This window comes from Anolis carolinensis, chromosome 6 (assembly GCF_035594765.1).
Source record: "Anolis carolinensis isolate JA03-04 chromosome 6, rAnoCar3.1.pri, whole genome shotgun sequence".
Classification (NCBI taxonomy): Eukaryota; Metazoa; Chordata; class Lepidosauria; order Squamata; family Dactyloidae; genus Anolis; species Anolis carolinensis.
The window spans coordinates 35,041,446-35,057,911 of NC_085846.1; the positions used below are offsets into that span (position 1 = coordinate 35,041,446).

The following is a 16,466-nucleotide window of genomic DNA, read 5'->3' on the forward strand; positions in this document are numbered from 1 at the left end:
GTATCTTTGCGTTTCATTTTTTCTGCCTAAGTGGAGTATCTTGCATTTGTCCCTGTTGAACTTCATTTTGTTAGTTTTGGCCCATCTTTCTAATCTGTTTTGGAGATGATGAAATAAATATAAATGCCCCAAAAACAGGCTTTAGTGATGAGTTCTTTTGTTAAACTCACTCCAGAGACAGAGACTGCAGCCGGAAGAAATCACTAGTGAGCAGCAGGTATCAAGTTACACCTAGCAAGGCAGGCTAGCAGACTTTGTGTTAAATGGAGACAGACACCAGCTCTTTGTCTCAGAAGGAATGGCCAGGTGTAACCCGATACCTGCTCACATACCAGTGATTCATTCAATCTGCAGTCTCCATTTTTGAACACAAATCAATAAAATTTTAATATAATCATTAAAATGACTGCACTCAACATTAGATGAGCCACTTAATAAAGATGATTTGCCATTTGATGTTGAACGCCTCAGCTGTTATTGGAATGTATATTTTATTTCACTTATTTTTTGACAAATTATACCAAATTAACGGAAATCCATCCCTCTTTTTATCATTTAACACACTTTTATGGAGCGTCAATGGCATGTAGTAAGGGATCCAAGAGTCTATACACTTTACAGGTGGTGTTGGATTTCCAACTTTGCAAAATTATATAGTGTTCCCTCACTACTTTGCGGTTCACTTTTTGCGGATTCGCTGTTTAGCGGTTTTTCAATAAACTCTAAAAAACTATTATAAATAATAAAAATACATTTTACAGCCTAAGGAAGGGAGGAAGGAGAAGCCAGAGTGAGAGAAAAGGAGCCCAAGCAACAACAGGAGGAGAAGGATGTGATTTATCAGCACATGATTTGTTGATAAAGACTTAAAATAGTGTATAACTACTAAAATAATGTATAAATATTAAAATAAATATAGCGTCCCTACCTCGCAGATTTTCACTTATTGCGGGTGGTCCTGGAACCTAACCTCAGCAATAAGTGAGGGAACGCTGTATTTGGCTGTCAGCGTGTCTCTGGAAAACCATTCCCCAGTAGCTGGATTACCCAGGATTGCAAAATACTTCAAAATCCAGAATTGTCCACATGGGTGGCTGAGATAGTAACACCTTTGCTTTCTGATGGTTCAAGAGCACACAAACCTTGTTTTCATGCACAAAATTATTAAAAAATACTGAGTATCAAATTTCCTTCAGGCTATGTGTATAAGGTACATATGAAACAAAAATGAGTTCCGTGTCTAGTCTTGGCTCCCATTTCCAAGATACCTCATTATGTACATATATGCAGATACAGGTATGTCAAAATCCGAACTCTCAAACAATTTTGGTTCCAAGCATTTCAGATAAAGGATACTCAATCTGTAACCCCATTTTGACAGTAAGGCAGCTAAGAGAGTGATACTGGCAAAATATGGTGGTAATATTTTTCCCAGGAGTGTAGCTATGAAAGTGGAAAAATGAAACTTTACCCCTATTATTATTATCATCATTATTATCATCATCGTGTTTATATCCCACCTTTGTCTCAATAGAGACGAAAGTAGCTCACAACACTTTGTATCGCAAATCTGTATATTTTAATCATTTTGTACCCTGCTTTGAAGGGGTTGGGGGTGGCGACAGCCGACAAGGAGCTCTGGCGTGGGCTGGTCCATGAGGTCACAAAGATTCAGAAGCGACTCGAATAAATGAATAAACAACCACAACACCCCTGCCTTCAGCCATGAGAAGAGGCAGGAAACAAAATGCTATTGTTGTTGTTGTTGTTGTTGTTGTTGCTATAACTGTGTTGTTTGTTGTCTGGAATTCCCGTTTCTTATTTACTCTCTTGATTCTGGTGGGGTTTTTAAAAAATACTGGTAACCAGATTTTGTTCATTTTCATGTTTTCCTCTTTTCTGTTGAATTGTCGACATGCTTATGGATTACAATTGCTTCCCTTTTCAGTCTGACATGATGGTTGCCAGAGTGATACAGCATTTCTGTGTTCTCAAATAATAAAGACAGAATATAAAGAATACCACTCAGAAACGGGGGAATTCCAGACAGCAAACAACCAAATGCCAATTAACACCTCCCAAATAAAGGATGCCTCCAAGTAACAAAGGCCAGGCTACTTCTATACAGATACCCAACTGATTGACTGTGCAGTGGCAATTCTAGGGTAAAGGTAAAGGTTTTCCCCTGACATTAAGTCTAGTAGTGTACAACTCTGGGGGTTGTTGCTCATCTCCATTTCTAAGTCAAAGAGCCGGCATTGTACGTAGACACCTCCAAGGTCATGTGGCCAACATGACTGCATGGCGCGCCATTACCTTTCTGCTGGAGCGGTACCTATTGATCTACTCACACTTGCACGTTTTCGAACTGCTAGGTTGGCAGAAGCTGAGGCTAACAGCGGGCGCTCATTCCGCTCCCCGGATTCAAACCGCCAACATTTTGGTCAGCAAGTTCAATGTCAAGGCTACTTAATGCTAATCTAGCTTGCTAATTGTAATATTCACACTTGCTTCAAACAGACAAGAGTTCTATCTCCCATCCTGGACATTTCACAGATATAGTATATATACACTCCACTTGCCTGACTAGCAACAGATCCTCTGAAGATGCCAGCCACAGATGCAGGCGAAATGTCAGGAGATAATGCTACTGGAACATGGCCATATAGCCGAAAAGCTCACAGCAACCCAGCCGTGAAAGCTTTCGACAACACCTTAAATGGGTTTTTTTTTCCAGTCCAGGAAGGTCTGAAACACTCTGCGTCTGGGTGGGGTATTTGTAGGTGAAACAACTTGCTGTAAGCACAAAATCCTGCTCAGCAGGTTGTCTTATTACAACTCCCAATACTCAAGACAAAAGGTATTGACAGCAATCGGGTGGTTTTTGTCTCGACCCACTTCGTCTATTTCCGTAACAGGAGCCGAACCTCTTCGTTTATTTCCGGGTATTCTCGTTTCTCACTGCAAACGTTTATTTTGATGCATGTTCATCGTATGCGTACATTTATTACATCATTCATGCCAGCTGTCACACATATATGATGAGAAACAATGACACCGAACTATATTTTCAAGATGGGGATTTTTTTCCTCTTCCCATTTCAAAGAAGGGCCGTTTCGCGCCACTTCGATGACTTACGTCAAGCGGGGCAAAGAAGAACGAGTCCGCGGCCGCTTGGGGGCGGGCGTTGCGGGGCCGAGCAATTCTTTCGTCTCCTTTCGACTCTTTCCGCGTAGGGCTTCGCGACGGGTTCGGCTAGTTCCGTGACTTCTCGGAAAAGCGCGGAGGAGGAGGCGTCGGCGAGGTCGGGTCTTTCCGGGTCTTTCCGTCGGCGGCTCGGGAAGATTCGGCTCCTGACGGGCCGGGGCCTTCCCTTCCTTCCTTTCCCTTTCCCTCCTGCGCGGCCCGGTTAACGGTCGCTGGCAGTTTAAATGAGACAGGGTGCGGGTGGCCGCTGCTACTACTACAACTACTACTACTACTATTCCCGCGTCACCCACTGAGGCGGAGTCTGAGGGGGGAAAAGAGAGGAGGAGGGGGCGCCCTCTGCCCACCTCCCTCATCCGGGTCCTGTCCCTGAGGGGAAGCCGGGGCAGGATGACGGTGCTGCAGGAACCCGTCCAGGTAGGGACCCCGCGGGCGAGAGGCCTACGCCGGGCGGCGGGAGGAAACAGGCAGGCAGGCCGGCCGAGGAGGCTCTTCTTCCAGGACCTTCGTGCCCCCGTCTCCTCCCAAAAGGAGGCTGCTTCTCTCCCTGGAAGGAGCCATGTGGAGGGAGGGCTTCAAGGTGGTCCTTGCCCCCCTCCTGCCCTCAGTCTTAGCCCCTGCCCAGGAAACCATCGCCCAGCCCAGCCCCTTCCCAAACCTCCCAAATCCTCTCCTGGGTTGCTCTTCTCCTCCACATAAAACACACACACACATTAAGTTATTAATATGACATCATAGCACTACAGGTTGGGTCTCCCTCCCAAATCTCCAAAATTATGTCCTGCTTTTTCTCCCCATCCCTCATCTCCATATTAAAAAGCATTAACATGACATCAGGTAACTTTGAGGGCCCTTCCACACAGCCATATAACCCAGAATATCAAGGCAGATCATCCACAATATCTGCTTGGAACTAGATTATTTGAGTCCACGCTGCCATAAAATTCAGCTCAATGTGGATTTTATACAGCTGTGTGGAATGGGCCTGAGTGTCCCTCCCAAACCTCCAAAATTTCCTCCTCCTCTTCTCCCCATCTCCACATTTGAAAAAAAAAACCATTGTTATAAATATGACATCATGGTACTACAGGCTGGGTCTTCCTCCCAAATCTCCAAAATTATGTCCTGCCTTTTCTCCCCATCTCTCATCTCCACATTAGAAAGCACCAACAGGACATCAGGTAACTTTGAGGGCCCTTCCACATAGCCATATCACCCAGAATATGAAGGCACATCATCCACAATATCTGCTTTGAACTCGGTTGTCTGAGTCTACAATACCATATAATCCAGTCCAATGTGGATTTTATACAGCTTTGTGGAAAGGGCCTGAGTGTCCCTCCCAAACCTCCAAAATTATGTTCTACTTTTCTCCCCGCCCCTCATCTCCACATTAAAAAGCATTACATGACATCAGGTAACTTTGAGGGCCCTTCCACACAGCCATATCACCCAGAATATCAAGGCAGATAATCCACAATATCTGCTTTGAACTGGGTTATCTGGGTCTACACTACTGCATAATCCAGTTTAGTGTGGATTCTATACAGCTGTGTGGAAGGGGCTTGAGTCTCCCTCTCAAATCTCCAAAATTGTTTCTTGCTTTTCTCTCCATCCCTCATCTCCATAGTGAAAAACATTAAGTTGTTAACATGACATTTTGTAACTTTGAGGCCCCTTCCACACAGCTGAATCATATTTCACGTTTCTTAGAACTGGAATATAAGGCAGTGTGGACTCATAACCTAGTTCAAAGCAGATATTGTGGATGATCTGCCTTGATATTCTGGGTTATATGGCTGTGTGAAAGGGCCCTAAGTCAACACTGCCATATAATCCACTTCAAGGGCAATATTGTAGATTGTCTGCCTTGGTATTCTGGGTTATATGGCTGTGTGGGTCCTGAGTCCTCCCAACTCTCTGAAAATATGTCATGCTTTTCTCCCCACCCCTCATCTCCACATTAAAAAATGTTATTAATATGACATCATGTCACTACAGGTTGAGTCTCCCTCCCAAATCTCCAAAATTATGTCCTTCTTTTCTCCCCATCTCTAATTTTCATATTAAAAGTCTTAAATTATTAACATGACATCAGGTAACTTTACTTTGAGGGCCCTTCCACACAGCCATATCACCCTGAATCTCAATGCAAATCATTCACAGTATCTTCTTTGAACTGGATTATCTGAGTCCACACTGCCATATAATTCAGTTCAGTGTGGATTTTATGCAGCTGAGTGGAAGAGCCCTGAGTCTGTCTTCCAAATCTTTCGAAGTTACCTCCTGCTTTTCTCCCCATCCCTCATCTTCACATTTAAAGAAACCATTGTTATTAATTTGGCATCATGTTACTACAGGTTCGGTCTCCCTCCCAAATCTCTGAAATCATATTCTGCTTCCCCCCCCCCCATCAAACATTTCTACATTAAAAAAACATTAAGTTACTAACATGACATGAGGTAAATTTGAGGGCCCTTCCACACAGCCATATCACCCAGAATATCAAGGCGGATAATCCACAATATCTGCTTTGAACTGGATTATCTGATTTCACACTGCCATATAATTCAGTTCAATGTGGATTTTATATATCTGTGGAAGGGGCCTGAATCTTTCTTCCAAATCTCCAAAAATACCTCCTATTCTCCCAATCTCCACATTAAAAGAATTATTATTAATATGACATCATGACACTACACATTGAGCCTCCCTGCCAAATCTCCAAAATTATGTCCTGCCCTTCTCCCCATTCCATATCTCCTATCTTAACAAGCATTAAGTTACTAACCTGACATCAGGTAACTTTGAAGGCCTTCCCACACAGCCATATCACCCAGAATATCAAGGTAGATCATCCACAATATCTGCTTTTAACTAGATTATTTGAGTCCACACTGCAATATAAATCAGTTCAATGTAGATTTTATACAGCTGTATGTAAGGGGCCTGAGTTTACCTCTCAAATCTCCCAAAATTACCTCCTTTTCTCCCTATCTCCACATTTTAAAAAATCCATTGTTATAAATATGACATCATGGTATTTATTTATTTATTTATTTCCAACATTTATATCCCGCCCTTCTCACCCGAAGGGACTCAGGGTGGCGTACACAATTGGCAACAATTCGATGCCTACACATAATTAAAACATAGCAATGAAAATCCAATTAAAACAATATAAAAATATAAAACATATGGTTAAAAATCCGTTCATCCAAAATCCTCGTGCTGTGGCCGTAAATCAGTCCGGGTCATCTTTATCATTTAATCTTCGAAAGCCTGGGCACATAGCCATGTTTTCTGGGCTTTTCTAACTTTCAGGTAACTTTGAGGGCCATCCCACACACCCATATCACCCAGAATCTCAAGGCAGATCTCCACAATATCTGCTTTGAACTGGATTATCTGAGTCCACACTGCCATATAATTCAGTTCAATGTGGATTTTATACAACTGTGTGGAAGGGGCCTAAAATAATCCAGTTCAAATCATATAATGTTTATTTTCCGCTTTGATAACCTGGATTACCTGGTAGTATAGAAGGGGTCTGAGCCTCTCTCCCAAATCTCCCAAAATTCCCTTCTGCTTTTCTCCCCATCCCTCATCTCCACAATAAAAAAAAAAACAATTGTTATTCATTTGACATCATGTTACTACAGATTATGTCTCCCTCCCAAATCTCCAAAATTGCTTTCTGTTTTTCTCCCCATCCCTCATTTCCATATTAAAAAAACATCAGATGATTAACATGGCATCAACTAAATTTGAGTGTTTCCCCAAATCTCCATAAGTATGCCATCCTTTTCTCTCCATTCCTCATCTCCACATTCAAAAAAATTGTTATTCATGTGTTATCACGTAACTGCAGATTGAGTATCCATTATCTGAAATGCTTGGCAGTGTTTTGGATTTTGGAATACAGTAGAGTCTCACTTACCCAACATAAACAGGCCAGCAGAACGTTGGATAAGCGAATATGTTGGATAATAAGGAGAGATTAAGGATGAGCCTATTAAAAATCAAATTAGGTTGTGATTTTACAAATTAAGCACCAAAGCGTCATGTTATACAACAGATTTGACAGAAAAAGTAGTTCAATATGCAGTAATGCTACGTAGGAATTACTGTATTTATGAATTTAGCACCAAAACATCACGATATATTGAAAACATTGACTACAAAAATGCGTTGGATAATCCAGAATGTTGGATAAACAAATGTTAGATAAGTGAGACTCTACTGTACCTTCATTTGCATATACGTTTGTATCATGAGATATCTTGGAGATGGGATCCAAAGATTAATTTGAAATTAATTCCTGTTTCATATAGGCTGTATACACATAGCTTTAAGGTTGTTTTATATGCAACATTTGTATATAGGTTCTGTATGAAACATCAATGGATTTCATGTTAAGATTTGGATTCCATCTCCAAGATACCTCATGATTTGTATGTGTGCGTAAACATAGATATATAAATATAGACCAGAGCTTTCCAGATTGTATCAGGACACATTAGTGTGTCAGCTGCAGTGAATAGGTGTGTCATGAGAAACATTGGAGCCTCTATGAAATAAGCAAGAAATCATATATTTTTAAATACATATAAATAAAAGGTTTCCATGAGATATGTTGTGTCCCTTACATTTTGTTATTAAAATTAATGTGTGCCCGTATCTCTTATAAGAAGTTGGTTTAACCTCCGGTTTACTAATAACACTGAATTACTGTGTCACGCAATAACACGTGTTTAAAAAGTCCCCAGCATGAAATGCTTAGGACGCTCTAATATAGATATCCCAAAATCCAAAACACTTTGGGTCCCAAGCATTTCGGATAAGGGATACTCATCCTGTACTTGGTTACTTGAACCTGCAGCTCTGAGCTTTCTAAACATTTCCTAATGGTGACACACTTTTTAGACATGCATCATTTTGTGACACAGTGATTCAGTTTTACTAGTAAACTGTAAAACAACCCCTTATTAGAGATATGGACACACAAATTATAACAATGAAGTTTATGGGATACAACATATCATGAAAATCTTTCATTTATAGTTTTACAAATAGATGATTTATTTTTTATTTCACATAAACTCAGAGGATTCTCATTAAGTTCACGCAACACACCTACACACTGCAGCCAACATACAGTTTAGAAAGCACTGCTGTTGTGCATCAAACCATCAGAAAGCAAATGTGTCATAATTTCAGCCTTCTATGCTAATAATTTTGAATAATTTTGGAATTCCAGGTAAAGGATGCTCTACCTGTATTTTTAATAGAACAAATAAGAAATTCACCTGACGCTTTTCTCCCAACCCCTCATCTTCACATTAAAAAAAAACCCATGAAGTTATTCATGTGACATCATGTAACTACAGGTGTAGTATCCCTTATCCAAAATGCTTAGGACTTGGAAGTGTTTTCGATTTTGGGATATCTGTATTTGCATATACAGTATGTACAAATCATGAGATTTCTTGGATGTGGATCCCAAATCTTAACATTAAATTCATTGATATTTCAGATAGACCCCGTAGACAAAACATGAAGGTAATTTTATAGACAATATTTGTAATAATTGTGTACCATCAGAAACCAAAGGTGTCACTATCTCAAACTTCCATGCTAACAATTTGGGTTATTTTGGAATTCCGGAGAAGGGATGCTCTAACTCAGTGGTTCTCAACCTGTGGGTCTTCAGATATTTTGGCCTTCAACTCCCAGAAACCCTAACAGCTGGTAAACTGATTGGAATTTCTGGAAGTTGTAGACCAAAACACCTGGGGACCCACAGGTTGAGAACTACTGCTACCTGTATGTTTTTAACAGAACAAACAAGGAACTCACCAGACCTTGTTATCCTAGGTTATGATCATGTATCACCTTTTAGCTTTCCCCGCCAAACATTATGCAGGTAATGTTGGAGGGCTGGCCCAAGCCTTTTTTGTAGAAACCATCTGTTCCAAGTACAAAAGTTTCTCTCTTTTTGCAGCAAGAAGTTTGTGATTGGAGATGGGATAATATTTATAGGGTATAGGGTAGCTACCTGTGCTCAACGGGGTTACACTCCCCCTGAGGATCCGCAGACTAAATGCTGTCACTTGAAGCTCAGGTGTCGGCAGTGGTCAGGAGGGCCTTCGCACAGTTATAGCTTGTGTGCCAGCTGCGACCATATTTCAAAAAGCCTGATTTAGTCACAGTGGTCTATACCTTAGTTACATCAAGATTGGATTACTGTAATGCACTCTACGTGGGGCTGCCTTTGAAGATGGCTTGGAAACTGCAATTGATGCAAAGATCGGTAGTCAGGCTACTAACTGGAGCACGCAATGCCCCTATTAAACAGCTCCATTGGCTATCAATAAGTTTTCGGTCTCAACTCAAAGTGCAGGTCATTACCTATAAAGCCCTAAACAGTTTGGGCCCTGCCTATCTTCGTGACTGCATCCTTCTCTATGTACCTATGCAAGCATTAAGATCTGCCAGGGAGGCCCTCCTCTTGATTGCGCCACCATCATAAGTGTGATTGGTGGGGATGAGAGAAAGGGCCTTCTCGGTGGTGCCCCCACACACACACACTTTGGAACACCCTTCCCAGGGAGACTAGGCAGGCCCCCACACTGTCCTCCTTCCTTAGAGATTTTAAGACTTGGATGTTTAAACAAGCCTTTGAAAATGTCTAACCCCAGTGGTCCGCAATCAATGATATAGCACTGCACTTTCATCCCGTGACCTTGTTCCTTTGGCTACAATTTACACTACTATCCCTTTCCCTTGTCTTATCTACAGTCTGACTGTGTCCTGTGATAGTTGTCACCATAGGTTTTGGGTGTTGCTATGAGTTTTAACTGTTGTTTTATATGCTATATGTTTTACTTTATTGTATTGTACTGTGTGTTTATTTTATGCTCTATTTTAGGCACTTTGTGCCATATGTAAGCCACCTGAATCCCTTCAGGGAGATGGAAGCGGGGTATAAGAATACAGTTGTTAATAATAATAATATTTTAGAATTCTATGAGTCAAGATGATGTTTTTAGGCGGCATCACTACCCAGAGCTTGAAAGTTACATATATAAAAAGTGTTATAAAATATTTGAAAATCTTAGCTAGCCAGGTCACTTGAACTTTTCCAGCCTTTGATACAACTTGCCTTCTTTTCTATTAAAATATTGTCAACCACTATGTTCCCTTTATCTCTCTTCTTTTCTTTCTGTTGTGGTTCCCACCCCTTGCTCCTCAAAGCATCTCTTTTTATGGATTCCTTTAGAACATATTTGATTCCCCCATGAATCTTTTCTTCACTTTTTCTTGTTCATACAGCCCAGTGTTCCTCACTCATTTGCTTACAGTTCATTGCTCTTTTTTCCAAATGACAGAGTGGATGCAAATTAGAATTTGTACACAACGAAAGAATTTCTGCAAATAATAGAAAAGTCAGCAATTTTAAATTATACATAGCCCAGCAAAATTAAATGCTTCAGAAATGTTCTTTCTCTCATTTATTTTGACTTCCAAAATTATGCCAAACAAGGCTTCACAGCTTAATCAGAAAATGGTTTGATTTCTACTGGTCTGTGGAATTCTTCAGGTCTACAGATTAATGAACAGCTAAGATTAACTTCAGCAATTTTCCTATTAAATGTTTTCATGTAACAATTTTTTTCATATTCCTGCTACCCTAGCTGTAATACAGAGATTAAGGCAAGGAAATTTATCGATATAACAGAGGATTTGCCTGCCTAGTTTTGTGAAGGCCTTGGCTGATCTCGGGAATAGGAGAATAACTTGGGCTACAATAACCTGATCATTGCTTAGTATCATCTCTCACATGATACAGCCAGGTTTGCACCCCAATTTTCTGAGGACTGGATGACAGTAACTGGGGTGATAACTGAAGTGGAATTCCCACTTCGCGATGGAAACCCACTGTATATTCTTGGGCAATTTACACTGCAGCTTCAGAGGAAGGCAACGTTACAACTCTAAGCAAACCTTGTCAAGAAAACCCCATGACAGGTTCATTTTTGGATTTCTATAAGTAAAAATATATTTTGAAGTCAAAGAGTTGGGCCATGGAGCTTTTCAGAGTAGTGAAATGTATTTTAAGGGGAACCTGAAAGTATGATAATGTTTTAGCAGCCTGCAGTAACCAGTTAATGAGAGACTTTGCAGAAAAAGTTACTTATATTCATGGACTCCATATTGATAAAAACAGTTTATGTACTTCTAGCAAGTTCTGGTCCTTCTGTTTTCATTACCTTCAGCTTGTGCAGCCTGTGGAAACGGATACAATTTTTGGAAGTGAGAGGTTAATTATTGTGTTTTCATTCCTTGCACACCTTGGCAACTTCACATAGCCAAGGAGGATTAGCTCAATTGAAGGATGAATAGAGCTTTCCTAAGAAAGGAAGGTAATAGACTTGGTAATACTCTTGTCTAACTTTATAATTTTACTATGTATACTGCCTTGAATGCTTCTATTACAGAGGTCAAAAAATCTTCCCACATTTCCAAATTCATTCTATTTGAAATTTTTATTAATTATTAATTTTATTAATTATTTTATTAATTATTTTATTGTATTTTATTAATTATTTTGACAACACTGACATAGCTTAAAAAGTACATCCAAAACCTGGATGTACTGTCAGTGGCCTTGACCTGGGATGTACCCCCTAATGCTTTTTATTTATATTTTGGCTTAGACATTTAGGGGTAATAGTAAAGTGCCTTTGTCCGCATTCCAGTAATAGTCACTTTCATGGGGTTAGGAGCACAGAACTTCTGCAATAGTGGAAAAAATGTGAATTTAAAAAGCATTTATTTTTACCTAAGACAGCACCTTTCTAAGAATTTCTAGTTCCTCCAGGGCGACTCCTGGAGTTGATCATAGAGTCGCCTTGGGAGACTAGAGATTCCTGAAGAGAACATGTGAAGAAAATCCACAAATAACCAAATCCACAAAATTAAAAATATAAAGGACCAACTATAATGCCTTTGATGGAAGTTTTTCTAAATATGTATAGTGTGCCCCTGACGGGATACATTCTCAGACTTCGTGTGGATACAGGAAACCATAGATAATAATGAACTATATTGAAACGAAGGCCTTCTGGCCCAAGAACACTATGCTGGAAAATGCCTAGAGAAGACATAATTTGTCACACATTAATAAAGGAAATTGTGAATACTAGTCCCTGAATATGAAAGTCATACTTGATGTTTAGAGCCGTAATTAGGCTGCAGAAGTGCAAAGCTACCCCATTTCTGCCGGTGTTTTTTGTTTACCATTCCATTCCTATTCACAGTCCTATCCCCACTGTCCATACTCTTTCCCTTCCTTCTCTCTTGTTTGGAGATCACATTGGAGAGCATGGCTAGCAGCTCTTTCTCAGGCTCCTCAAAATATCCATTTTGACTTCTGCTTCAGATGTAAGGCTATGTCACAAACTCAAGCTGATTTTATAGACAAGCTATTCATGCTCATTTGTCTTCTGTCATAATGTAAGTAGCTACAGAACATTTGACTTTAGTACTAGTGTCTAAACTATGAGTCCTTGCTTGAGCTGCCCTTTTCAAGCCACGTTTACAAGCCATGGTTTATTCCCATGAATTCTTAATTTGCTGAGGTGCAGCATTCCAGGATCCTTGGTTCTTAGAACATTGTAAACAAAGGGAAAGTGCTTTGCTAAGTAGTTTCCACTCCCCCTTAACTGTTGTTTAACATACTAAACAAACAATTTCTGGTTTGTTTTGTTCCTTTTGATGGTGAGAGGAATAGAATGGGAACAAACTGACTATACATCTGTATATATCTTGTTTATGGTAGGACAGTATTCCACAGAATGAAATGTTAGTTCCTTACCACCAGTATAAAGCTCCTTGTAGGTCTGTTGCATGCCCTTTCATACTTACAGTACAAAAATAAATAAATCTGAGTTGCTGTGTAAATAAGGCCTCTTGCAATACATGTTGGATATTTGTTTTCCTTTCATGCTTGCTTGTGTATCTAGAAATTTAAATCTGTGCATATATTACGATGTCTGGTGGCTCTTGCAAAATACTCCAAAACCTGTCTTTTGTTATCCTGTTTTTGATATAAGAAAAATGAATTAAAATTATTGAATAGAAGGAGATTTGCATAGCTGCAGAAAGAAAGCAAATACAGTATTGCAGGTCCATGTCTTCATAACTGAGGAAGGGATCGGGTTGAAATTTGCTGCATCTTCTAGTCCCAGACAAAATTTGAAATAAGGCCATATTAAACTTACCCATATTTAGTAAATATATTCTTGGTCCATCGCTGCCTTAGTGTCCTGTAACAAGAGAACCAAGTTTGTTCATAACTTATTAGCAACAATATTGAAATGTAGTGTAGATCTTGACTTGTTTTTACAGAGTAATGAAAGTGTTCTTGTTGACACGAATGAAAAGCTGTTCAGGCTTCAGATGCTGGTATATTTTAGGATAAAGGGATGACTTTCTTCCTAAGGAAGTGAATAATAAATAGAAAAATCCCTTTCTTTTCAGCCACCTTAGCAGGTGGAAATATATTGCTGCCTTGTTAGATGCATGTGAAGAATTCTGCATAATGCCATAGCTTAAGTATTTCCATTGGCGCTCCCAGTGGTGCAATGGGTTAAATCCTTGTGCTGGTTGAACTGCTGACCCAAAGGTCGGTAGTTTGAATTCGGGGAGCAGAGTGAGCTCCTGTCTGTCAGCTCCAGCTTCTCATGAGGGGACATGAGAGAAGCCTTTCACAAGATGGTAAAACATCAGGGCGTTCCCTGGGCAACATCCTTGCAGACAGCCAATTCTCTCACACCAGAAGCAACTTGCAGTTTCTCAAGTCACTCCTGACATGAAAAAGTACAGAATTTCCATTGACCTTATAACCTGTCTTATATCTCATTTTCTCAGAAAATAGAAGCGTCCAACTCTACAGTTTGTTTCCAGAAGTTATCTAAGATATATCTCCAGCAGAAAAGCACAGCCTTGTGTATCAACATACATCCTCCATGGTTTTCATCTTAGGTCTTTGCTAGTAGTTCTCCACTCTTCCATTTCACTATTGCTGAGAGAAGCATTTGTAAAATACCAGGAGGAGATGCAGCATGCTTTTTATTGGGATAGGGAAAGGATAGTTTTATTGTGGTATGTTTTCACGTTGTTCCAGAGTGATGGCAACTCTAAGGCCAACCTTTCATTGGTTTTTTTTACAAGATTTGTTCATAGAGGTATTCCCTTTGCCTACCTCCGGGGCTGAGAGACTGCCTTACACAAGGTCACCCGGTGAATTTCCATGAGCTTGGATTCAAACCGTAGCCTACAGAGTCATAGTCCAATGCTCAAACCATTACATGGCACGCAGATAGAGAATATTGGCTATTTCAGACTAGCAGTGTGCCTTTTCTCTGTCTATCACTTGATAGGATAAAGTAGAGTGAAGGCACAGAAGTTTAATTTACATCCTGTCAATTTTTGCAGTAAGCCCTACCTACATGGCATGATGTGTTATGCTTCATAGGTGTTATAGACTACAACTGCCATAATCCATGATGGTTGGCCCAGTTGTTTAGGTTTATGGCAGTCATAATGCAAAACCATGTTTCCTGCCCCTGAACTGTGGTTGTATTTCTGCTCACTAGAAGTGAATTGCTTGGTAGGTAAATGCCATCATACTTCTTTGATTTTTCCCTCTTTTTACACAGAAAAGCTTAATTTATTTTTAAATTCAGAAAACACCTTTTTCAGTTTGCTTGTTATATAATTTTATTATAAAATTCATAGCCTGCTTTTTTTACTAATTTGTCCTCAGAGTGGCTTACAATAACTAGAAGGAAGCATCTAAAACTAGTTATTAAAAAAGAATCATCTTCATAATTGTAATTATCATTACAAGTACAAATAATTATCATTACAACTTTGCAAAACCTGTAATATAATGGGTGTGTTGTTTGTAAAGAACAATTTAAAAAAATAAAAACAAATTAAAACAGTAATTTAAGCAAATCCTACTTATTTACTGTGTCTAGTTTCTCTTTACATGTTAATGTTCCCTTTTTTCTCACCCTTTCCTACAGGCTGCTATATGGCAAGCCCTTAACCATTATGCTTATCGGGATGCAGTGTTTCTGGCAGAAAGACTATATGCAGAAGGTATGCAGCTGCTGTGACACTTAGTTTACAACTTTGTTTTATGATTTTGCAAAAATGCTCTTGAACCATTAGTCATAAGGTAGAGACTAGTGTTGAAAGTCAGCACTTATGTTCAGGTATAGGTGGCTATCCTATCATAAGCTTGAAAACATTTTAATTTAATTAAGTATATTTCCAGAATGCAATCTTGAAGGGTTGGGTTAGTATATAAAAAGATGGTACCAAACTTTGGGCCTGTTTGAAAGCTTTACCATCTTTCTGAAAGAAGGCCTCACCCCCTAAATTCTAAATGCTTAGAGACTGGAGGCGCTGCTAAGTGGGGGAAAGTCGACTTCTGTATTTGTGTGCATGTCTTTTTTCTATTAAGTTAATTTGCAGGTGCTTACTTTAAAAGGGGGCATGTCCACAAAGGAGATGACTGGTCCTAAATTAGCATGGTTAAAGAAATGAGTTTATGAGACCATATAGTTCTTGGCGTAGATTTTCCACCTCCACTATTTATACTACTGCCTGAGATTAGTACACAGTTCTTAATACTAAGCAGGCTCTAGCATGTTGACGTCTGTGATAGAGCAGATCATATTGTTCCTGTAAGATACAGTGGGCAGAGTTCAACTGACAGACTTCATACAACCTCTTCTTTTCAAAGCTCTCAACCACTTTGACACAACTGCCCCCAGCACAGTAGGAAAACTTGGAGTTGATGTTGACGTTGTCTCTAGGAGCATTCTGGTTTGGTCAGTCTTGCAGGGGGAGCAAGCATGAATGTCCCTCTATTGCTAAAAATCGAAACCAGAAGTGAATGTCTACCTTTAATTTCTTTGGCAGGAGAGGGTTTTTTTGTAAAAAAAAGAAAAGAAAAGAAAAGAAAAAGGGCGGGGCCTTCTAATTTCTTTTTATATTTATTTATTTTGCTACTTTCTGGCCTTGTTTGGCTTGCAGCAGGTGGTTTGGTCATCAGCCCTGCACATGCCACTTGTCGCGGCCATTGGAAGTGCTGGTGTTTGGTGTGATTGCCAGTTAAAGAACTATAATCTAGCTCATGGAATAAAATAAATGAATTATAGAGGATGCTAATACTTTT

At 39.7% G+C, this 16,466-nt stretch overlaps 1 protein-coding gene across 3 annotated transcripts in view; it reads left to right on the forward strand.

Moving 5' to 3' along the window:
• The first annotated feature begins 3,327 nt into the window (after nt 1-3,327).
• cdc27 (cell division cycle 27) overlaps nt 3,328-16,466 on the forward strand; it is a 36,536-nt gene continuing 23,397 nt past the window's right edge. For 2 of the 3 annotated variants that reach the window (XM_003222550.4, XM_008113316.3), the window contains exons 1-2: nt 3,328-3,625; nt 15,307-15,382. In XM_003222550.4, coding sequence (XP_003222598.2) covers nt 3,599-3,625; nt 15,307-15,382 — 103 coding nt within the window. In that variant the 5' untranslated portion in view covers nt 3,328-3,598. Of the gene's footprint in view, nt 3,626-8,744; nt 8,771-15,306; nt 15,383-16,466 lie in introns of all 3 variants that reach the window. The other variant, XM_016994556.2, reaches the window with a different exon arrangement.